This window comes from Athene cunicularia (genome assembly GCF_003259725.1).
Source record: "Athene cunicularia isolate RWA chromosome 28 unlocalized genomic scaffold, athCun1 chr28_part2, whole genome shotgun sequence".
NCBI lineage: Eukaryota > Metazoa > Chordata > Aves > Strigiformes > Strigidae > Athene > Athene cunicularia.
The window spans coordinates 1,318,950-1,334,898 of NW_020799140.1; the positions used below are offsets into that span (position 1 = coordinate 1,318,950).

General features: G+C 41.5%; 1 protein-coding gene across 4 annotated transcripts in view; it reads left to right on the plus strand.

The window, feature by feature from the left end:
• The window catches only part of DOT1L (DOT1 like histone lysine methyltransferase), a 66,135-nt gene that overhangs the window by 33,024 nt on the left and 17,162 nt on the right, over positions 1 to 15,949 (plus strand). For all 4 annotated transcript variants that reach the window (XM_026865226.1, XM_026865229.1, XM_026865227.1 and 1 more), the window contains exons 8-16: positions 2,350 to 2,405; positions 5,110 to 5,189; positions 6,482 to 6,550; positions 9,463 to 9,569; positions 10,564 to 10,605; positions 12,068 to 12,151; positions 12,883 to 13,117; positions 13,555 to 13,668; positions 15,119 to 15,210. In XM_026865226.1, the coding sequence (XP_026721027.1) occupies positions 2,350 to 2,405; positions 5,110 to 5,189; positions 6,482 to 6,550; positions 9,463 to 9,569; positions 10,564 to 10,605; positions 12,068 to 12,151; positions 12,883 to 13,117; positions 13,555 to 13,668; positions 15,119 to 15,210 (879 nt within the window). The remainder of the gene's footprint in view (positions 1 to 2,349; positions 2,406 to 5,109; positions 5,190 to 6,481; positions 6,551 to 9,462; positions 9,570 to 10,563; positions 10,606 to 12,067; positions 12,152 to 12,882; positions 13,118 to 13,554; positions 13,669 to 15,118; positions 15,211 to 15,949) is intronic.

Below are 15,949 nucleotides of genomic sequence, written 5' to 3' on the forward strand. Positions count from 1 at the left end.
TTCCTGGTGAGATTTTTCCCTCAGCTATTGGCTAAGTATGAGCTAGGGTAGCATTACAATACAAAAATAGACGAGTATAAACAGAGCTGTGGTTCATTTGAATTGTAACATGGCTACCTCTTGCAAAAGTAGACAGAGGGTAAAAGTGTTCAGCCTCCATGTGTTATGTCAGGTTAAAGCATGAAGATTTTGGTGATAACTGCACCTTTCCTAACCACACAGGCAGGACAAACATATAGTGCAAATGGATCCAAAGAAAGTATAATAGACACTTAGGTTGGATTTCAAGACCTTCATATGAAGCTTAATATTTCAGAGTAGTTTCATGTTACGCTGGTTCTTTGTTCTCTTGTTAGACTATGGCTTTATAGTCGTGCTTCCTATTTTTCAAATGTTTTTCTTTCTCCTGTTAGTGTATGAAAACCTCATGTAGGCATTAGAAACTGTGTGGGGTGGAGGACTGCAATATAGAAGCTGACTTGCAAGAAATGTAAAATAAATATAGTTACCTTCCATGTGGGTTTTCTTCCACCGTGTCTTGGATACTCAACCATGAAACTATTTACTAGAAGACTTAGAGACAGAATTATCTCTTAAAATAATCTAGAGGTGGCCTCTGTTAACAAATAGGGCATGTTGAGCCCCAGAAAAAATGTTTCCATATATGAGGTGAGAAAAACTCAGTACTTTAGAACTGTTCTGATGTTGCATTGAGTTTCTCCTTCAGCTTTTGAAAATACCTGGTCGTATGTTACTGGGTTGGATCTCTCTGATTTCAGCCTCCCACATACGCTTTGTTTTTACTGCAGCGGGGATAGCAAAACATGCATCCCCTCCCAGCAGGTGTGAGAATACAGGTAGTAATTCTGTTTTAAAATCTTGTTTCAGCCTAGCTGTTTGGCAGAACAGATAATTCTGACTAACTTCAGTAATTCTAACCTGCTGTTTTCAGCATGTTTAGTTTCTTAACACTTAAGACTCTTTGCAAAGTTCTTGGTCTCTTGCCTGAGAACCCCCAGTGTTCGGTTTTCTCAGCCCTCTTGCGCAGTGTGTAGCAGCAGGGCATTTAGACTTCTTTTTTGTGTTTTTTTTTTTTTTTTTTTTTTTTTTTTTTTTTTTTCCCCTCTCCTTTCCTCCTGAGAAGCAGACCCACTCCTGTTGGCAACTGTGGCTTTGTTCTCACAATGGCTCAGACAGGTTTACCTCCATTTGTCATCCCTTCTGTGGCTCTGAGCGCTGTCAGGCTGCTCCGCTAGGAGGAGGAGGCTGTGGTGGAAGGCGCCAGGCTCCAGTGCTTCACTGAGTCAGGGTGTCCTGGCTTAGCTAGCGAGGTTTAGAAGTAGCTTGAATGTGTCTGCATTGCAGTGCAGGCACTTCTGTTTGAGTTGTCACTAAATGAGAATAAGTGCTGGCATGTGAAGCGCTCACTCTTTCTATACAAAGGAATATATGCAGAAAAAGGATGCTAAGCAGTCACTGTCGTTGCTTTGATGTTCTTGAGGTTCTGATATAAGCCATCGCTTCACTTGCCCCTTCAAAGTCGGTCATCATCATTAATTATATAGTTGCATATTATTTTTTTTTCTCTCCTCCTATCTTCCCCTCCCAATCTTCCTTCTGCCTTATTTGTGGCACAGCAGAACAGCATGGCCCGTAGATTCCTCTCTCATTTCAAAAGCACAACTGAGAAAACATTAATCTGTGGAAAAGTGACGTAGTTGTGGGTGTTAGCCTGGGACTTGATGTGGTTTCATCAGAAAGGTACTATATCAGTCACTGAAGTCATAACTATAATTATTTTCAAACGAGGCCTTTACGTTACTTAATTTCCAACTTGAAAGTGTTAGAAGCATTCAGGATTTCTATTTAGTACCACAGAAAAATGAGATGCTTGTCTGTCCATTGCAATAAGAGCCCGATTGACAAGCAAGTGCTGTGCCAAATCCCTTTGCTCTGGTTCCCCCTCTGCTAAGAGGGGCTGACCACACCGCGGGGGTCGGTGGGGACTTGAGGTTGTTTCTGGTACAGGTGCTGGCTTCTCCATGGAGCACAGCCTTCAGAGGGTGACACCCAGAGCCCCTTCCCTGCTCATCCCGAGGCAGGAGGGCAGCTGAGGGTGGGAGCAGAGAGGAGGAGGCACCTCCGGGACCTGAGGGAAGGGGCAGAGCCCGCTGCTGAGCTCTGGGTGCTTGTCTCCTCAGTATTTCCCAAAGCCTTCACTGGGCCTTTTTTGTAGTGGTATCACTGGGTTGGTACAGCATGTTTGGCCTTTTCCAAAGGAAAGGGGATACAATGTTAACTCTTGTGTGTGTGTGTGTGGTTTTTTTGTGTTCTTTGTCTTTTTTTAAGCTGGAAAGAGGTGACTTCCTCTCAGAAGAATGGAGAGAGAGAATTGCAAACACAAGGTACAGTACAGCAATTGAATGCTGCTTTATGAACTGAATGTTTGGGAGTTTGTATAATGGAAATTGGGAGGCTGGCCAGCTTTTTATATAGAATTTCCATAGCAAATACCAAAAGTCTATCTGCCAACTTTTATACTGGCCTCTTTAGATCCTGTTTTCTGACTAGAGGAATGGGTTTAAATGCGTGTCCCATGATAGTACATACAAGGGTGTATCCAAGATAAATTCTGGTTATGCAGAGAAGTATAAACCTCTGTTTTGTATATCCTTGTAGTTCGTGTCAGTGATTCTGGCGAAACCCTAGTTATCCTGGCTATTGGTGCATACAGCTAAGCTTGCTTTCCCTGTAAAAAAAGCGCAAAAGACCCCAAGTGAATCTGTTCCAACTTAAATTGGGAATTCGTGTAAGCTGTTTGTCTTGAAGATTTATTTCTGTGAAGATCTGTGCAGAAGGTTAGACTCCTTTTTGATAGTAGCAAAAAAGGGAGTAAATTTGTTAAAATAGTCTTCTGTACTTCTAAAGGCTTTGCATTCTTTCAGCCTTATGGACAGAAAAAAAGAGTCTTTATATGACCTTCTGGGCCACCCCGTTACGTTGGGGAATGGAAGACCATTGTCAAAGAGGGCTCTCTGAAGGTCTTCAGCGTTGTGCCAATTTATGGATTGCTTCCAAGCCGGTGTTTTAAGAGTACTCCATCAAGAAGGCATCTGCCCGTCTGATGACTTTTGCATGATTATGTACCTCAGTAAACTTATGGAGGTGCCTTGTGGACAGACTGGTCTCTGCCTTGCGGCATAGTGGGGTTTTTGCTTTGTTGCTTGCTATTCCAAATGCACAGTCCTCTGCTGCCTGTGCAACTTTCCTTAAAACCAATTTAAATTTTTTTTAATATATTTTTAGACGCAGTACATCTGACTGCATGCAGAAATGCTGGTGGATGTTTATTTTGTGTGGTAGGCAGCTAATTGCGTGCCTACTGATACACAGCCACCTTACTGTCTGATACAGAAATTCAGAAAGAAGTAGCTTTTTGCTCACAACTGTTAGGTGTTTGTGTTTGTTCCGAGTGTGCCAACTGTTCAGCGTCTGCTCTCTCTAATGAGACTGCAGATTGTCTGATGGATTCACGTTGGAGCCATCATATCTGAGAAAGTTGAAGTGTCGCCCTTCCTGTGAGCACGGAGCAGCGGCCAGGCTCTGGAGGGAAGGCAGCATTTGTACCAGGACGTGGTTCTAGGTGGTTGAGTGCTGACAGGAAAGCAAGCTGTGCAGCAAGCAGGGTTCCTGTTAATAACTGTACTGGTAGCTCAGCAATACGTGCTGGAAGGAGGGCTGAAGTCAAGGTGGACTCCTGTGCTTCTGTCAAATATTGTGCCAGAATGGACACTAAAAAAAAAATTAAATTCTGTCTGGCAAGCTGTGTCTTTTTCCCTTCCTTTCCTGGATGTTTTCTAGTCCCGTTAATATGCTTGGCTCTTTGCAAGGCCTCTTTTTTGGCATGTGGTGGGAAGGAGGAGGAAGAAACCCCTTCTAGCCTTACTTGCCAGGCAGGGTTTCCCAAATTTCCAAGAGCAAGGCGTAGCAAGAATAACTTTTTCTTAGTGTATAAACATTTTTTTCATCCGTGGTTTTTAATAGCTTTGGCTGCTGCTTTTAAACTCAGTGTCCTTGTTGAACATGTTTCGTGTGTGGAGGCACTAGGAGGGGAGTTTTCAAACAGACCTCTTGCAAAGAAATCAGTTCTTCGTGTTGAAACAATATGCCAGAATGGCTTTCACAGTTTATGTGTGCAGGGTGCTCAACGGCCTCCAAGAGATGTTGAGGACTTTTGTTGGAAGCCGGTAGGAGAGGGGCACCAGGGACAATTAGGCCAACCCCAGGCTCTTACAAATAATTTTTTAATCTCTGATATGTTCTGTTTCTTTCCCAAACATTTTTATTATTTGTGTGTTTCTACCTATATGCAGATTTCTTTGTTTCCATATGACTGGGTTTGGTTTTTTTTCCAGGAACAAATCCCCCTCCCTGGATTTCCTAACCCAGAAAGAAAGATGCAAATCCTTTGTTGTGGGTTGGGGTGAAGTGATGGGATTAGGACGGGGAAAATGTGCTGAGAGATGTCTCTGCATTAGGGGGGAATTTAGAGCTAAAAGAAAGAATGTATTTTAATATTTTGCTATAATATTTTATATGCATGTGAAGAAATAATCGGATGAAATGTGCGTCTCTTGCCTTGGAGACTGCTCTTCATGTGTGGATTAACTTTTTGTTATATTGGAGATTGCTTTTCATCTGTAAGTGTGTTGGTAGTTGCTGTGTTGGCGTTTGATCTCACCGTGGCAGAGGGGCAAAACCATTTTGCGTATTGGTTTTGTGTTGTTAACTTACGGTGTGAGACTCAGCTGTATGCCGAGTGGAACTGTCAGAGCAGGATGCCTTGAAAATTTAAAAAATGTAAACACGCGGGTTCACAGTGTCTGTGCATGCTAAAGGTAAGGTACTGTTTTGTGTCACTAGGCAAGAAGGCATTTTGGTAGGTGGGAGTAGCTGTACAGTTGGAGACGAGCAGTGTTTTCAGTTTCATAAGTGGCTGTAAAGGCTGTGACTCTGACTTGTGGTTGGTCGGGGGGGTGGTTGTGTGTGTGTGTATATTTGGGTGCCATTTGCCTGTCCCTGTTCATTAACTAGACCATTATCTTGCAGTGTTATTTTTGTGAATAATTTTGCCTTTGGTCCTGAGGTGGATCACCAACTGAAGGAGCGATTTGCGAACATGAAGGAAGGTAACAAATAGAACTTCAAACTTTTTTCCATTGGTTTCCTGCTTACTGTGGGAGCTGGTGGTGGTAAGGGCTTAGTTACAGCTGGCAGAAGCCGGGTTGGTGGGTTTTGTTCTGTGCTTTGGGCTTTTTACTTCCCATCTTAGTATCTGCTCTGGCCTACCTGATGACTTGAAGGTAGCTCTGCGCGTGAAGACTCTCTGCAGAGCTCTGTTGGGGTGGGGGGACCTGCTGGTCCTTTCACACCGACACAGGAGCTGACAAAATATGCAATGGCCAAGACTGCGAATTCCTGACTGCATAGGCATGGCTTTGTATATCCAGTTTGTGTAATTGTACCCTGAATTCAGTTACTGGATTCTCCTATTTAAAGTTGGTCCATTTAGTACTGGGTGTTAACTAATAAGTATTAAAATGAGGACACTGTCACTTCTTGAAAAGTCACACTGCAGACACTAGTGATGCCCAGGAATCCCCCTCTAGCCCTTACATTGCCGAGATGTCTTTTTTTGCCTTTCCTCTTAACCGCTTGGATAACTAACAGTTTTATTTGGTTGTGGCAGAAATGAAGAGAAGTATTTCAGAAAAGACAAATGTGTGGCATGAACAAAGAAGCTGTGGCTTCCCATAGCACAACTTTGTGCTGAAATAAATGTGACTTTTGGGCTCTGTTGCAAACCGTAAAACCCCCAAACTTAAGCTGTCTTCTTTAATTTTAGTGGTTGATTTTTTTTTTTTTTTAAAAAACTTTGGTTTAATGGTGGCTTGAGAGAAGTTGGCAAGGTGGGAAAGGTTCCAAGCACTCTTTACAAAATGAAGAAACCTTAGTTCTCTTCCCAGAAGGTGTTAAGGCTCTGTGCCTTGGGCTTGAATGGCCGCAAATAGCTGTGAAATGGAGATTAGCTTTCTTTTAAATAAAAGGGCTTTGGGGGCTTGTGTATAAAAGACACTAACTAGGAATGAGAGTGGTGTTCCTAATTGCAATTTCTATAGAATGCCACTGAGAATTAATGTGCTCTTTTTTTGGAAGTGTTTTAAGATCTGTCATTTTAAAGTGATCCTTGAGGTGTCACCTCATAGCTACCTAGCAGGTCTAATATTGACTTTCTTGGATGTTGTCAGAATAAGCGTTAAGTAATTTTTTTTTTTTTTTTGGTAATGATATACAGGTAGTAGTTTTATTAGGGCTGCTCTTCAGGGCTCTGTACTGGGTTATATTTAATAAGTAGTCTTTTCTAGAAGAAACAGTGGTAGCTGACTTTGCCTTTTTTTTTTTTTTCTCTTTCTTTTTCCAGGTGGGAGAATTGTGTCCTCAAAACCTTTTGCACCTCTAAATTTTAGAATTAACAGTCGAAACTTGAGTGGTATGATTGCCCTTTTTATTGTTCATTACAATTATTCTGTATTCATTATCCCAGCATGTCTGTAGTGGGTTTTTGTTGCTCTTTAAAGAGTTGGGTAAGTAAGTAGAGAAATGCGGTTGTATTATTATAGCCTACATGCCAAAGTGACATATATTTAAAATCAAACAAACAAAAAAAATCCCCACCCAACACTGGAACATACAGACACTCTTTTTGTGGGGTTCATCGTGCTGTGGTTTGATGTCAGTGTTTCCCTGGCTAGGTATCTTTTATAGTTGAAGAGAAGGTGTTTCAAGGCTGTGATTCATTTCTTTAACTACAAAGAACTGCAGTGACTAACTTGCATGCAAGTTCCTTATTCTGTAGCTGTCTGAATTTGGACAGCTAAATCCCACCAGTCATGATTTGTAAGGCTTAGAAGCTAAAATGTTCAACTTTGAATGCCTTGTCTTCTGTACTGTAAACTGATCAAACAGACCTAACCCACAAACGCCCAGTTGCTGTGTCTGTTTTCTTGCCAACAAAGTTTTGTGTTTTTCTTATCTTCCCAACATAGTAGACTTGATATTTGCCAATGTTGTCCTTTGCAAGCATGTGAACTGCAGTTTAATGAGGTTTTGAGATTACCGACACCCTGTGTTGCTGGATTTGCTTCTGACCCGTTTTCAGTTTTTACTATTGAAATTTTTCAAGCAAAAGAACGATCCAAGCTGGGTTTTACACACTTACTGTGTCCGGTGCAAAACATTCCCTAAATTTAAAAAAACGCCGTATTCCCCTCCTTGTGTGAACATGGCAAGTAACAGACTGAGTTACAAATCTCAAGCTGTGTTTTCTGGTTTTGGCCTGACACTTATGGTAAACTGCTTTTCAAGAATAGTAATTTGAAGACTCTCATTAAGGCGTTTAATTGAAATAGTGCCATTGTGAGTTATTTTTACTAAGCTTGAATTATCGTGAATGTTCTGTACATCGGACACCCAAAACTGCCCCTTTCCTTTCTGTTTGATACTCTTGTGTGGCATCTGATTGCTTGGAACCTTATTAACCATTGGGTCCTGCCTTGCCAATCCTTTGTAGACAGGTACTTGAAAATAAAAGGAAAAAAAAAAGGCAGAACAGTACTCCTGGAAATCCTCAATCCCCCAGAGAACTGAGATCAGTCTGTCAGTTTGCTAATAAGACAAAGAGTGCTTAAGTAAAGCCTACTACCTCTTACAGCACACTAGAACTAGATGAAATATAAGAAAGCACTTCTGAGGTTTCAATTAGGAGATTTTTTTTTTTTTTTTTTTTTTGGCCTCTCAAGCCTTTTCTTTCCTGGCTTCTGACCATTTCATTATCTCTCCCTTTGCTAGGTTTGGGAGAGTGCAATTATTAAAACCGTGGTTAAGAGGCAAAGGGCCCGATGTATTCTGCTTTAATAATAAAAGCTCTGAATATGTCTGTCAGTTGAGTGTGTTCTTTATCCTATTTTAGCTTTCACCCCAGTGTGGATTAATTTTTTCTAGAATGCTGAAGTTCTGTATATCAACTGTTATTTAATGCTTAATGTGAATGTTGATGTTAAAATTATAGAGAGAGCTAATTAAGATTTGGGTGAATGAGATCACTTAGCATGACAATAAGTAATAGCTTCCACTAATAGGAAACTCTTCCAGGGATTCAGATAAGAAATCCTGAATAGAAGTTACCTTTGCAGGCTATAAACATTGAGAGGAAGAGTGTGGGAATCAATTTTAGGGTTTAATCCCATTGTGTGACCCTGCTGTATTTGGGAAACAGCAATGTCAAATGAACACTCATGGGATGTGCGAGGCCTGGGGCTTGTTCCAGTCTTAATGTCCTGTTCTCAGTGCCGCTTCCAGAGGGATGTCATCCACTTAAAGCCAGTGACATTAAATGTTCCTGATACCCTTCGCATTCAGAGGTGATTTCACTCTGCCGTGCTGGATTTACGCTGCTGCCCTACAACGTTTTCCATAATACTTTTATTCAATGTTATTGAATCGTGCCGGAGTATGATCTGAGTCACGTGGTTTGCCTGTCTATCTAAAGTTTTGATCTGAAGTATGAACAGTTAAATAATTAAAAAAAAATATTAAAAAGGTAGAATTTTAAGAAGTAGGCAACCTTTCCTTCTCAATACCATTTTTGTCCTTAGCAGTTCCATGTGCAAAAAAGAAAAGGAAATGTGGAAAGAGTTGGGACAAACCAAACCAACTATTAAAATGTGGTTAAAATAGTGGTTGAAGTTGCTGAGTCCTAAGCCTTGCTTTTTTGAATCTTCTGGGTAATTTTCTATTTAATTAGAAGTGTGCCGTAATTTCTTCTGCAGTCATGCCACTCGCTCAGTGTTCGGTGGTTATGGAAATGCTTAAACACATCCCATACCTATTAAATCTAGGGAACAAAACAAATATAGGCAACAAAGCAAATATAAAACATGTTTGTCCCCAGTCCAAATATAGTGCAGTTACAGTTTACATGGCTTGGATCTAATGATGTTGTGTTACTGGTCCTATCTAATTATATCCTGCCTGTTACTGCAGATTTATTGTCACTGGGTTCCTCATAAAAGTTGTCCCTGAGACAAAGGGAAGTTCTGTTTGTTAAAAGATTGCACTAGCACCCAGTTTTCCTCTAGAATGGCTGACTGTCTCTGAAGAAATAAATGAAAGGTAGATCTTCCAGATTCCTTAAGTTTTCTGTCGGGTCCATGTAGCAAGAGAATAAGAAATTGTTTGTTTAAACTCGCTGTAGAGCTTTCTTCTTGGACATTGCTCTCTGAATACAAAATTTATCTTTTTGTTTTGAAGATGCCTTTACTGTTGCATGGCTAGTTACGGTGGAGTGGAACGGAGTGGCATACTGAGCAAGCTTTGCTTCCCTAACTTGACTTTCTTCTTTAGATATTGGCACTATAATGCGAGTTGTGGAGCTATCACCACTGAAAGGGTCTGTGTCATGGACCGGGAAACCAGTTTCTTACTACCTGCATACTATTGACCGAACCATAGTAAGTATAAATACAGGCCAGTAAATCTCTGGCTGCTTTATCTGCTCCGGAGTCAACATGCCAACTTCAGTTCCTTGTTGCTGGGAATTGTTTTCATATTCCATTGCACGTTTACAGACCTGCAGCACGCTCGTTGGCACGGGTGCGCGTCAGCAGTCACCTGTTCGCTAGCTGGATGTGCACATCCCACTGCACTGCTCAGCCTTTGCCTGCTTCAGCGCAGTGTGTTACACAAACAGCGTAATTGCGGGCAGTGCTGTGGCAGTCTGTTAATTCGGCGTAGATTTACCAGTAGAATTCCTTCTCTTGTTCCAGAATATGCAACTATGCACAACGGTGGTCTTGTGCTATAGCTTCCACGCTGAGTAAGGACTCTGTGGGTCTTGCTTTGCAGTGTACAGACCATTTCATCACATTCAAGCAGTGACTCTCAGTTTTAGCTGAATTTTCAGTTGCTGTAGAACCAGCCAAAGCTTCGTAACAATGCTGATTCATTCACTGATTAATTTTTTTTTTTTCAGTTAAAGAAAACAGAAACAACCACGGAGAAATGTAAACTTTTGTGGAGAAATAGTTCATTCCCACGCTGAGTTTTTTGCAATATGAAAATAAGACTATTTTTTCTAAGTCTGCTGTAGTCTAATAATGTTTTTGTTAAAGAATATGCTAGAATGCAGATAAATGTTTTAGTGGAGTACAATAGTAAAGTAGCTTCATTGAAAATAACCTTCTGCTGAGTGGAGATACATGACAAAGCTTTAAAACAAGGATAGGCAGTGGTGAAGATGATAAAACCCTGTCGAGGCTTGGATTATGTCCTGCTACTCATCATGTCTCTGTCCCTAAAAAGAATGAACGTAAATGGCTTCTTGATGTAGCTTATCAGGAGAAAACCAGTCAGAATTTCTGCAGTTCTGCATTTGTCTTAAGCTAATATTTTGTTCTTATGTATTCATCTGTATGACTTTGAAAATGACTATCTTTCTATTTTCAGCTTGAAAACTATTTTTCTAGTCTCAAGAATCCAAAACTCAGGGTAAGTTTCAGTCGTTTTCTATAGAAAACCCCAAAGAACGGAGCAGTTGCTATGAGGAATTTAGTCACTTGTTAAAGATATACAGAACCGAGAAAATCAAATTCTCTTGATAAGCAAGGAACATGGGCGTGGAGCTAATTGAAGTGAAGCCTCATGTACTATCACGCGCTAATACAATCATGTTCAAGAGATTTGTAATAGAGAATTAATGGGGCAGCCGCAAGGTGTTTTGCCCTTGCGCTGGAGGTCTATGAAGAGCTATTCGTTCATTAAAGAACTGAAGTTAAAGGAGGAAATGATAGTTTGAATCTGTCCCAGCGTTCAGCCGCATGAAAATGAAGCTGAAGAGTGCTCTGAGATGTTACTTCTGGGACACGCTATTTGAGGCATGAAATGTATTGTCAGTTGCTGCAGTCTGTGCTCTTACATGTGGAATTAAAATGCCAGAGAATTTTTGAGGCTATGCTGGGCTGTATGAATCTGAAATAACCAACGGGGCTGGTATTCCCAGTAAGAAAATTGAGGCCACTTAATTTAAAACTTCAGGTGAATGTTCGTCTTCAGACTGACTTGCTTTAGTAAGTGTTGAAAACACACTGATGATGGCTTCGAAATGGGGTTCTTTCAGACTGCTGAATTCAAACTTGAGAGCAAAAAGACTTCCCAGGGTCAAAAGAAAAACTGTAGAGTGGCATCCATGTGCTTTTAAGCTCCCCGGCTTTTACTGGGGAGGCTATTTAAATCTGCCATTTATAAGCTCCAGTTGATAACTTGCTTCAATTGAAGAGCTGTTGGAATTGTCAGGATTCTTATGCAAATGAAACCTCACCTGGAAGGTACAAGAAAGGCTTTGAGTGAGCTCTTGGAAACATCCTGTCCTTAATGCCTAGTAGAAAATCAGGCTTAAAAGTTGATGCTTTGTTTTTTTTTTTTAGTTTCCTCTACAGACTTGGCTAAAGTTGAATTAGACGTTGATTAATGGCTTTGCCATTTCGAATCATATAAGATTTTTAAAGTAATGTAGTAACACATATTTTAAAAAAAACCTGAAACAAACCAACAACCCAAAACTTAAAACCTGTAACACTAGTGTGTGATCTGGGGGGGTGGGATTGGGATGGGAAGAATAAGGAAAGAGGTTGGAGCTTAATCTTCTTTGCCCTGTGGCTGCACAATTGAAACCCATTATTGTAGGTAATGAGGTGCAAAGGGGGGACTTGCACATATCTTCCTTTTCCCACTGAGTGTTGCCTGAGGCAGGGTAAGTGGTTTTTTTTTGTTTTGGTTTGTTTTTTTTCCCCCTTGCTGGTAACAAGTTTTTGGGTTTTTTTAATTAGGCATTGTAAAATAAGAGCACTTAACCTAGCTCTTGTGGAACGCTAAGGTGGGAAACACAGTGGTCTGTATTAAAAAGTAATGAAGACATGAGCAAATTATTAAGTCTTTTAAAACGTTTATCCAGGAGGAACAAGAGGCAGCTAGACGTCGTCAACAAAGAGAAAATAAGAGCAACACAACTACTCCAACGAAGGTTCAAGAAAGCAAGGTGAGCATCCTGCATTTTTGTAGAGTAAATGTGTTTCTCTTTAGCTGTGCATGAACTCATAACCTGTGTCAGGAGAAGCCTGATTCTTGTGGGAAGACTTGACTGTGTTTGTTCTGATCATGTAAACTGGTGTAGCTGTTGTCACGGGCGAAAATTTGATGGAGTCACTTAATAAAAGCTGCACTTGGGAATTGCACCGCTAATTCTGGAAGAAAGATATGGCAAGATGACTGGAATAGTTGGTTGTCCACCCTCACTTACCTTCAGCAGCAGCTTGCAGAGCTTTCCCTGAGTCATAACCCACCGAATGGAGTTCAAAGGGTGCTGAGTCTCTTTTGCAAAGACTCGTTTCCTTTCTCAATCCGTTGCATAATACTGTTAGAAATGCAGTGACAGTTCATGCGCAAAAATATATTGAATGTACTTTGACTTCTTAATGAAATTCAGTTGAAGAATATAGTCAGTACAGGGTGAATAATCAGCTTTTCTTAGACAGCAGATACAGATTTCCTTTTCTGTAATGAGTAAGTCCAGAAGAGAATGAGAACAACTCCTTGGGTGTTGGGGACTGCTCTTATCCCAAGCAAGTCTACTTCACTGGCAAGTTATTTAACTACAGTGCATCAGTGTCCTTTCATAAAACTATTACAGTTATTAATGCTTGCTTAAAAGGAATGCTGCACATGTAGGTAGAAATGACTAAAGAGCTTTTGACTTTTCAAATCTTTTAGGATTCTGGTGGTGAAGAAGAAAAGGCTGCGGCAAATTCTGTTAAAAAGCCATCTCCCTCCAAAGCACGGAAGAAAAAACTAAGTAAAAAAGGAAGGAAAATGGCAGGCAGGAAACGAGGACGTCCCAAGAAAATGAACACTGCAAATACAGAGCGCAAGACCAAGAAGAACCAAACTGCACTAGAACTTCTGCATGCTCAAACTGTTTCACAGACATCTTCATCCTCTCCTCAGGGTGAGTTCAGGGCTGGCAGTGGAAGAAGCCTACCCCCTGTAGGTGAGCCTAGATAAGTATCTGAGGCTCTGCACGCCTGCCTCCAGGTCATTCTTCCTTTATCGCTAGTTTGGTTTCGAGTCAACTTCTCCCTTGCCACCAAAGCAAAGCTCCCCTAGAGATGGTGGTATGCTTCTGTGAGAAGATGGTGACTGAGTCTGTCTGTGGGTACTCGGCCAGAAGCTGGAGCTGAGCTGTGGCTGAAGCTGGTCACTGCTGCTGCTGTTCTAAGGATAAATTGTAGATGTCCCAAACAATTCCCCCCAAAATTGCAGCATGTTGATCTAGTTACTGGATCTCACATTGTAAACGACATGCTCTCCCAAGGTAAAGCTACCCTATTTGCCCAAAACACTGACTTCTGGAATCTGAAGAGTTATCTTTGTTTCTCTTTTTAGATGCATACAAGTCACCTCATAGTCCATATTACCAACTACCTCCTAAAGTGCAACGGCATTCATCTAACCAGCTACTGGTGACACCTACCCCACCTGCACTACAGAAGCTGCTAGGTAAGAGTGATGTCACTGTGTTTCTCATGGGAACCTTGTCCTTGAGGTTTCTCAACATACGGCAAATCAAAGGGCCAGCCACCGTGGAAAGCTGTATGTTGATCGGGAGAGGGGTATGGCTGCTTTGCCATCTTCCCCTGCCTGCCCCGCTTCTGTTGCATCACCACGAGGTCTCTTCTCTTGCTTGCTGCTGAAGTTGATGTCTTGGTCTGCATTTATTTTTGACATTGTTTCAGCTCTCATTTGGCACAAAAGGGAATAAGCTTGGGTTTAGCAGGAATCCAAAATAACTTTAAATGGAAATGGCTAGTCAGAAATAACTTTATTTTAAATGAAACCATTCTCTTATTCTTAAATGATACAGTCTTGGGGAACACCACTCCAATTTCTTTGCAAAACTTAGAGCAAGGCAAACGAGATGCTGTCTGAGTTTTTGGGTTCACAGGGGTGGTGTGGTTGGAAATTATGCTCCATGTGCAAGAGGTGATTTAAAGAAGAACTTAGAGGGTGTTTTTTTGATCTTCTGGTTCTTCCCTCCTGCAACTCTTTCTGGCCTTTGGCACTGGGCATGAGCCAGTCTAGGATCATCTGGGAATCTAATGTAATGTGCCTGTCTGTGTAGAGATCAAGGGCATCTGTGACGTCCTTAACTCCTCTCTCTTGCTGTGGTGTCTTTACAGTTATGACTGATTTCTTACTGTAGAGAAAGAGAAGAGTGATTTAGAGGGATGTTTCATGTCAGAGGACGGGGGGAGCAGGGAGAATGATACTTGTCTGGAGTAAACCTTGCTGCAAAAGTCTGTATACCATTTATTATATATTTTGGCTGCCTGTGATTGCAACAGACTGGACTTAATCATGTGGTTGGCTTTATGATGAAGGGCCCCAGTGGTGAGGGCTGGGAGAAGGAAGGTTCATTGCGTAATAGGAAACTGGAGACAGAAGGACAATGAGAAGTTAAGTGCTCCTTGGAAGGGAGAGTAAATGTGGGTGTAGAGCTTGTCATCTCTGTGTGGAGGTAGGAGGAGTACAGCAAGCCCCATCTTGTGAGCTGGGAGAAAGAGTGCTCTGAGCTCAGGGCTGGGTTTGGCTGTTACAGCTCATCTCTTATTATTTTTACTTACAGTGCATTAAAAGCCATTCAACTCCTCTGTCATTATGCAAAAAAAGACACCATTAGCACCCATCATCTTCCTCTGCGTTTTTGAATGTGTTGTCATGACTTCCATTGGGGTACCTGTTAGAAGTAGCTAATGGATCCAAGAGTTCAGCTTGCATTAGAAGATGGATTTTCAGCATGCTCTAAATTGATCCTTAATAGCTTGGTCTGCCTTGCAGTCCAAATAAAAACTGAGATCGAGGGGAGGTGTCAAGGGACCAAATGGGGTAAACAAGGAGCATTGAACTTACTCTCACTTGAAATGGCTCATCTCCTTAATTTATTTTGCAGACTCTTTTAAGATCCAGTACATGCAGTTCATGGCATACATGAAAACTCCTCAATATAAAGCAAGTCTGCAACAGTTATTGGAGCAGGAGAAGGTAGGTCTCATTTTTAACATTTCTAAACAAAATATCCAGACTACCGGATACTTTAGATGTGGAGGAAGAGTGCTGGAGGCTGGAGTTGTGTACACTTAGCACCAGTGCTGCGCCAGGCCAATTTCAAAGACTCTAGCAGAGTAATGCTTAGGCTGCATGACTGTACCTGGGGATTTTATTGCTAACTCAGTCGGTCTGTGTGTGCTTAAATATCCCCTCTGCAAACTGGGAGAAATGTACCTCCCCTCTGCTGTCTCTCCACCTAGTAATATTTACTTCAGTCTCTCTGTGTTTTCCTGTATTTCGACATGATGCTGTGTGTAACTATGGAGGCAGCTGGCGTCTCAAACCTTGGTCCTTTTCTCCCATTTGGGCACAGCAGCTGTTTTTCTTCTCTGAATGTCTCATGAGTCACAGGAGCAAGGGGTGATGGTCAACCTCTCGGGCAGTATGTGTGCACTGCCTGAATACATTCCTGCCCTCCACTTAGAAGGGCTTCCCTGCATGGATTCACCCTGCGAGCTGCTAGTCAAACTGCTCTTAAATAGTTAACTTGTGCTTAATCTAGCTAAAGATTGTAGCAGCTTTGAGGACTATCTTGAAAAACACACAGATGCTAATTTCTTGGAGCTGAATTTCCTTGGGTTTGGTGTCTATTCTTTTCCCACCGTAGGAAAGCCTAGGTGAGTTGAGCACTGTAGCATCAGGATGGCTCATTAAACTGGTAACAGATTGAAGT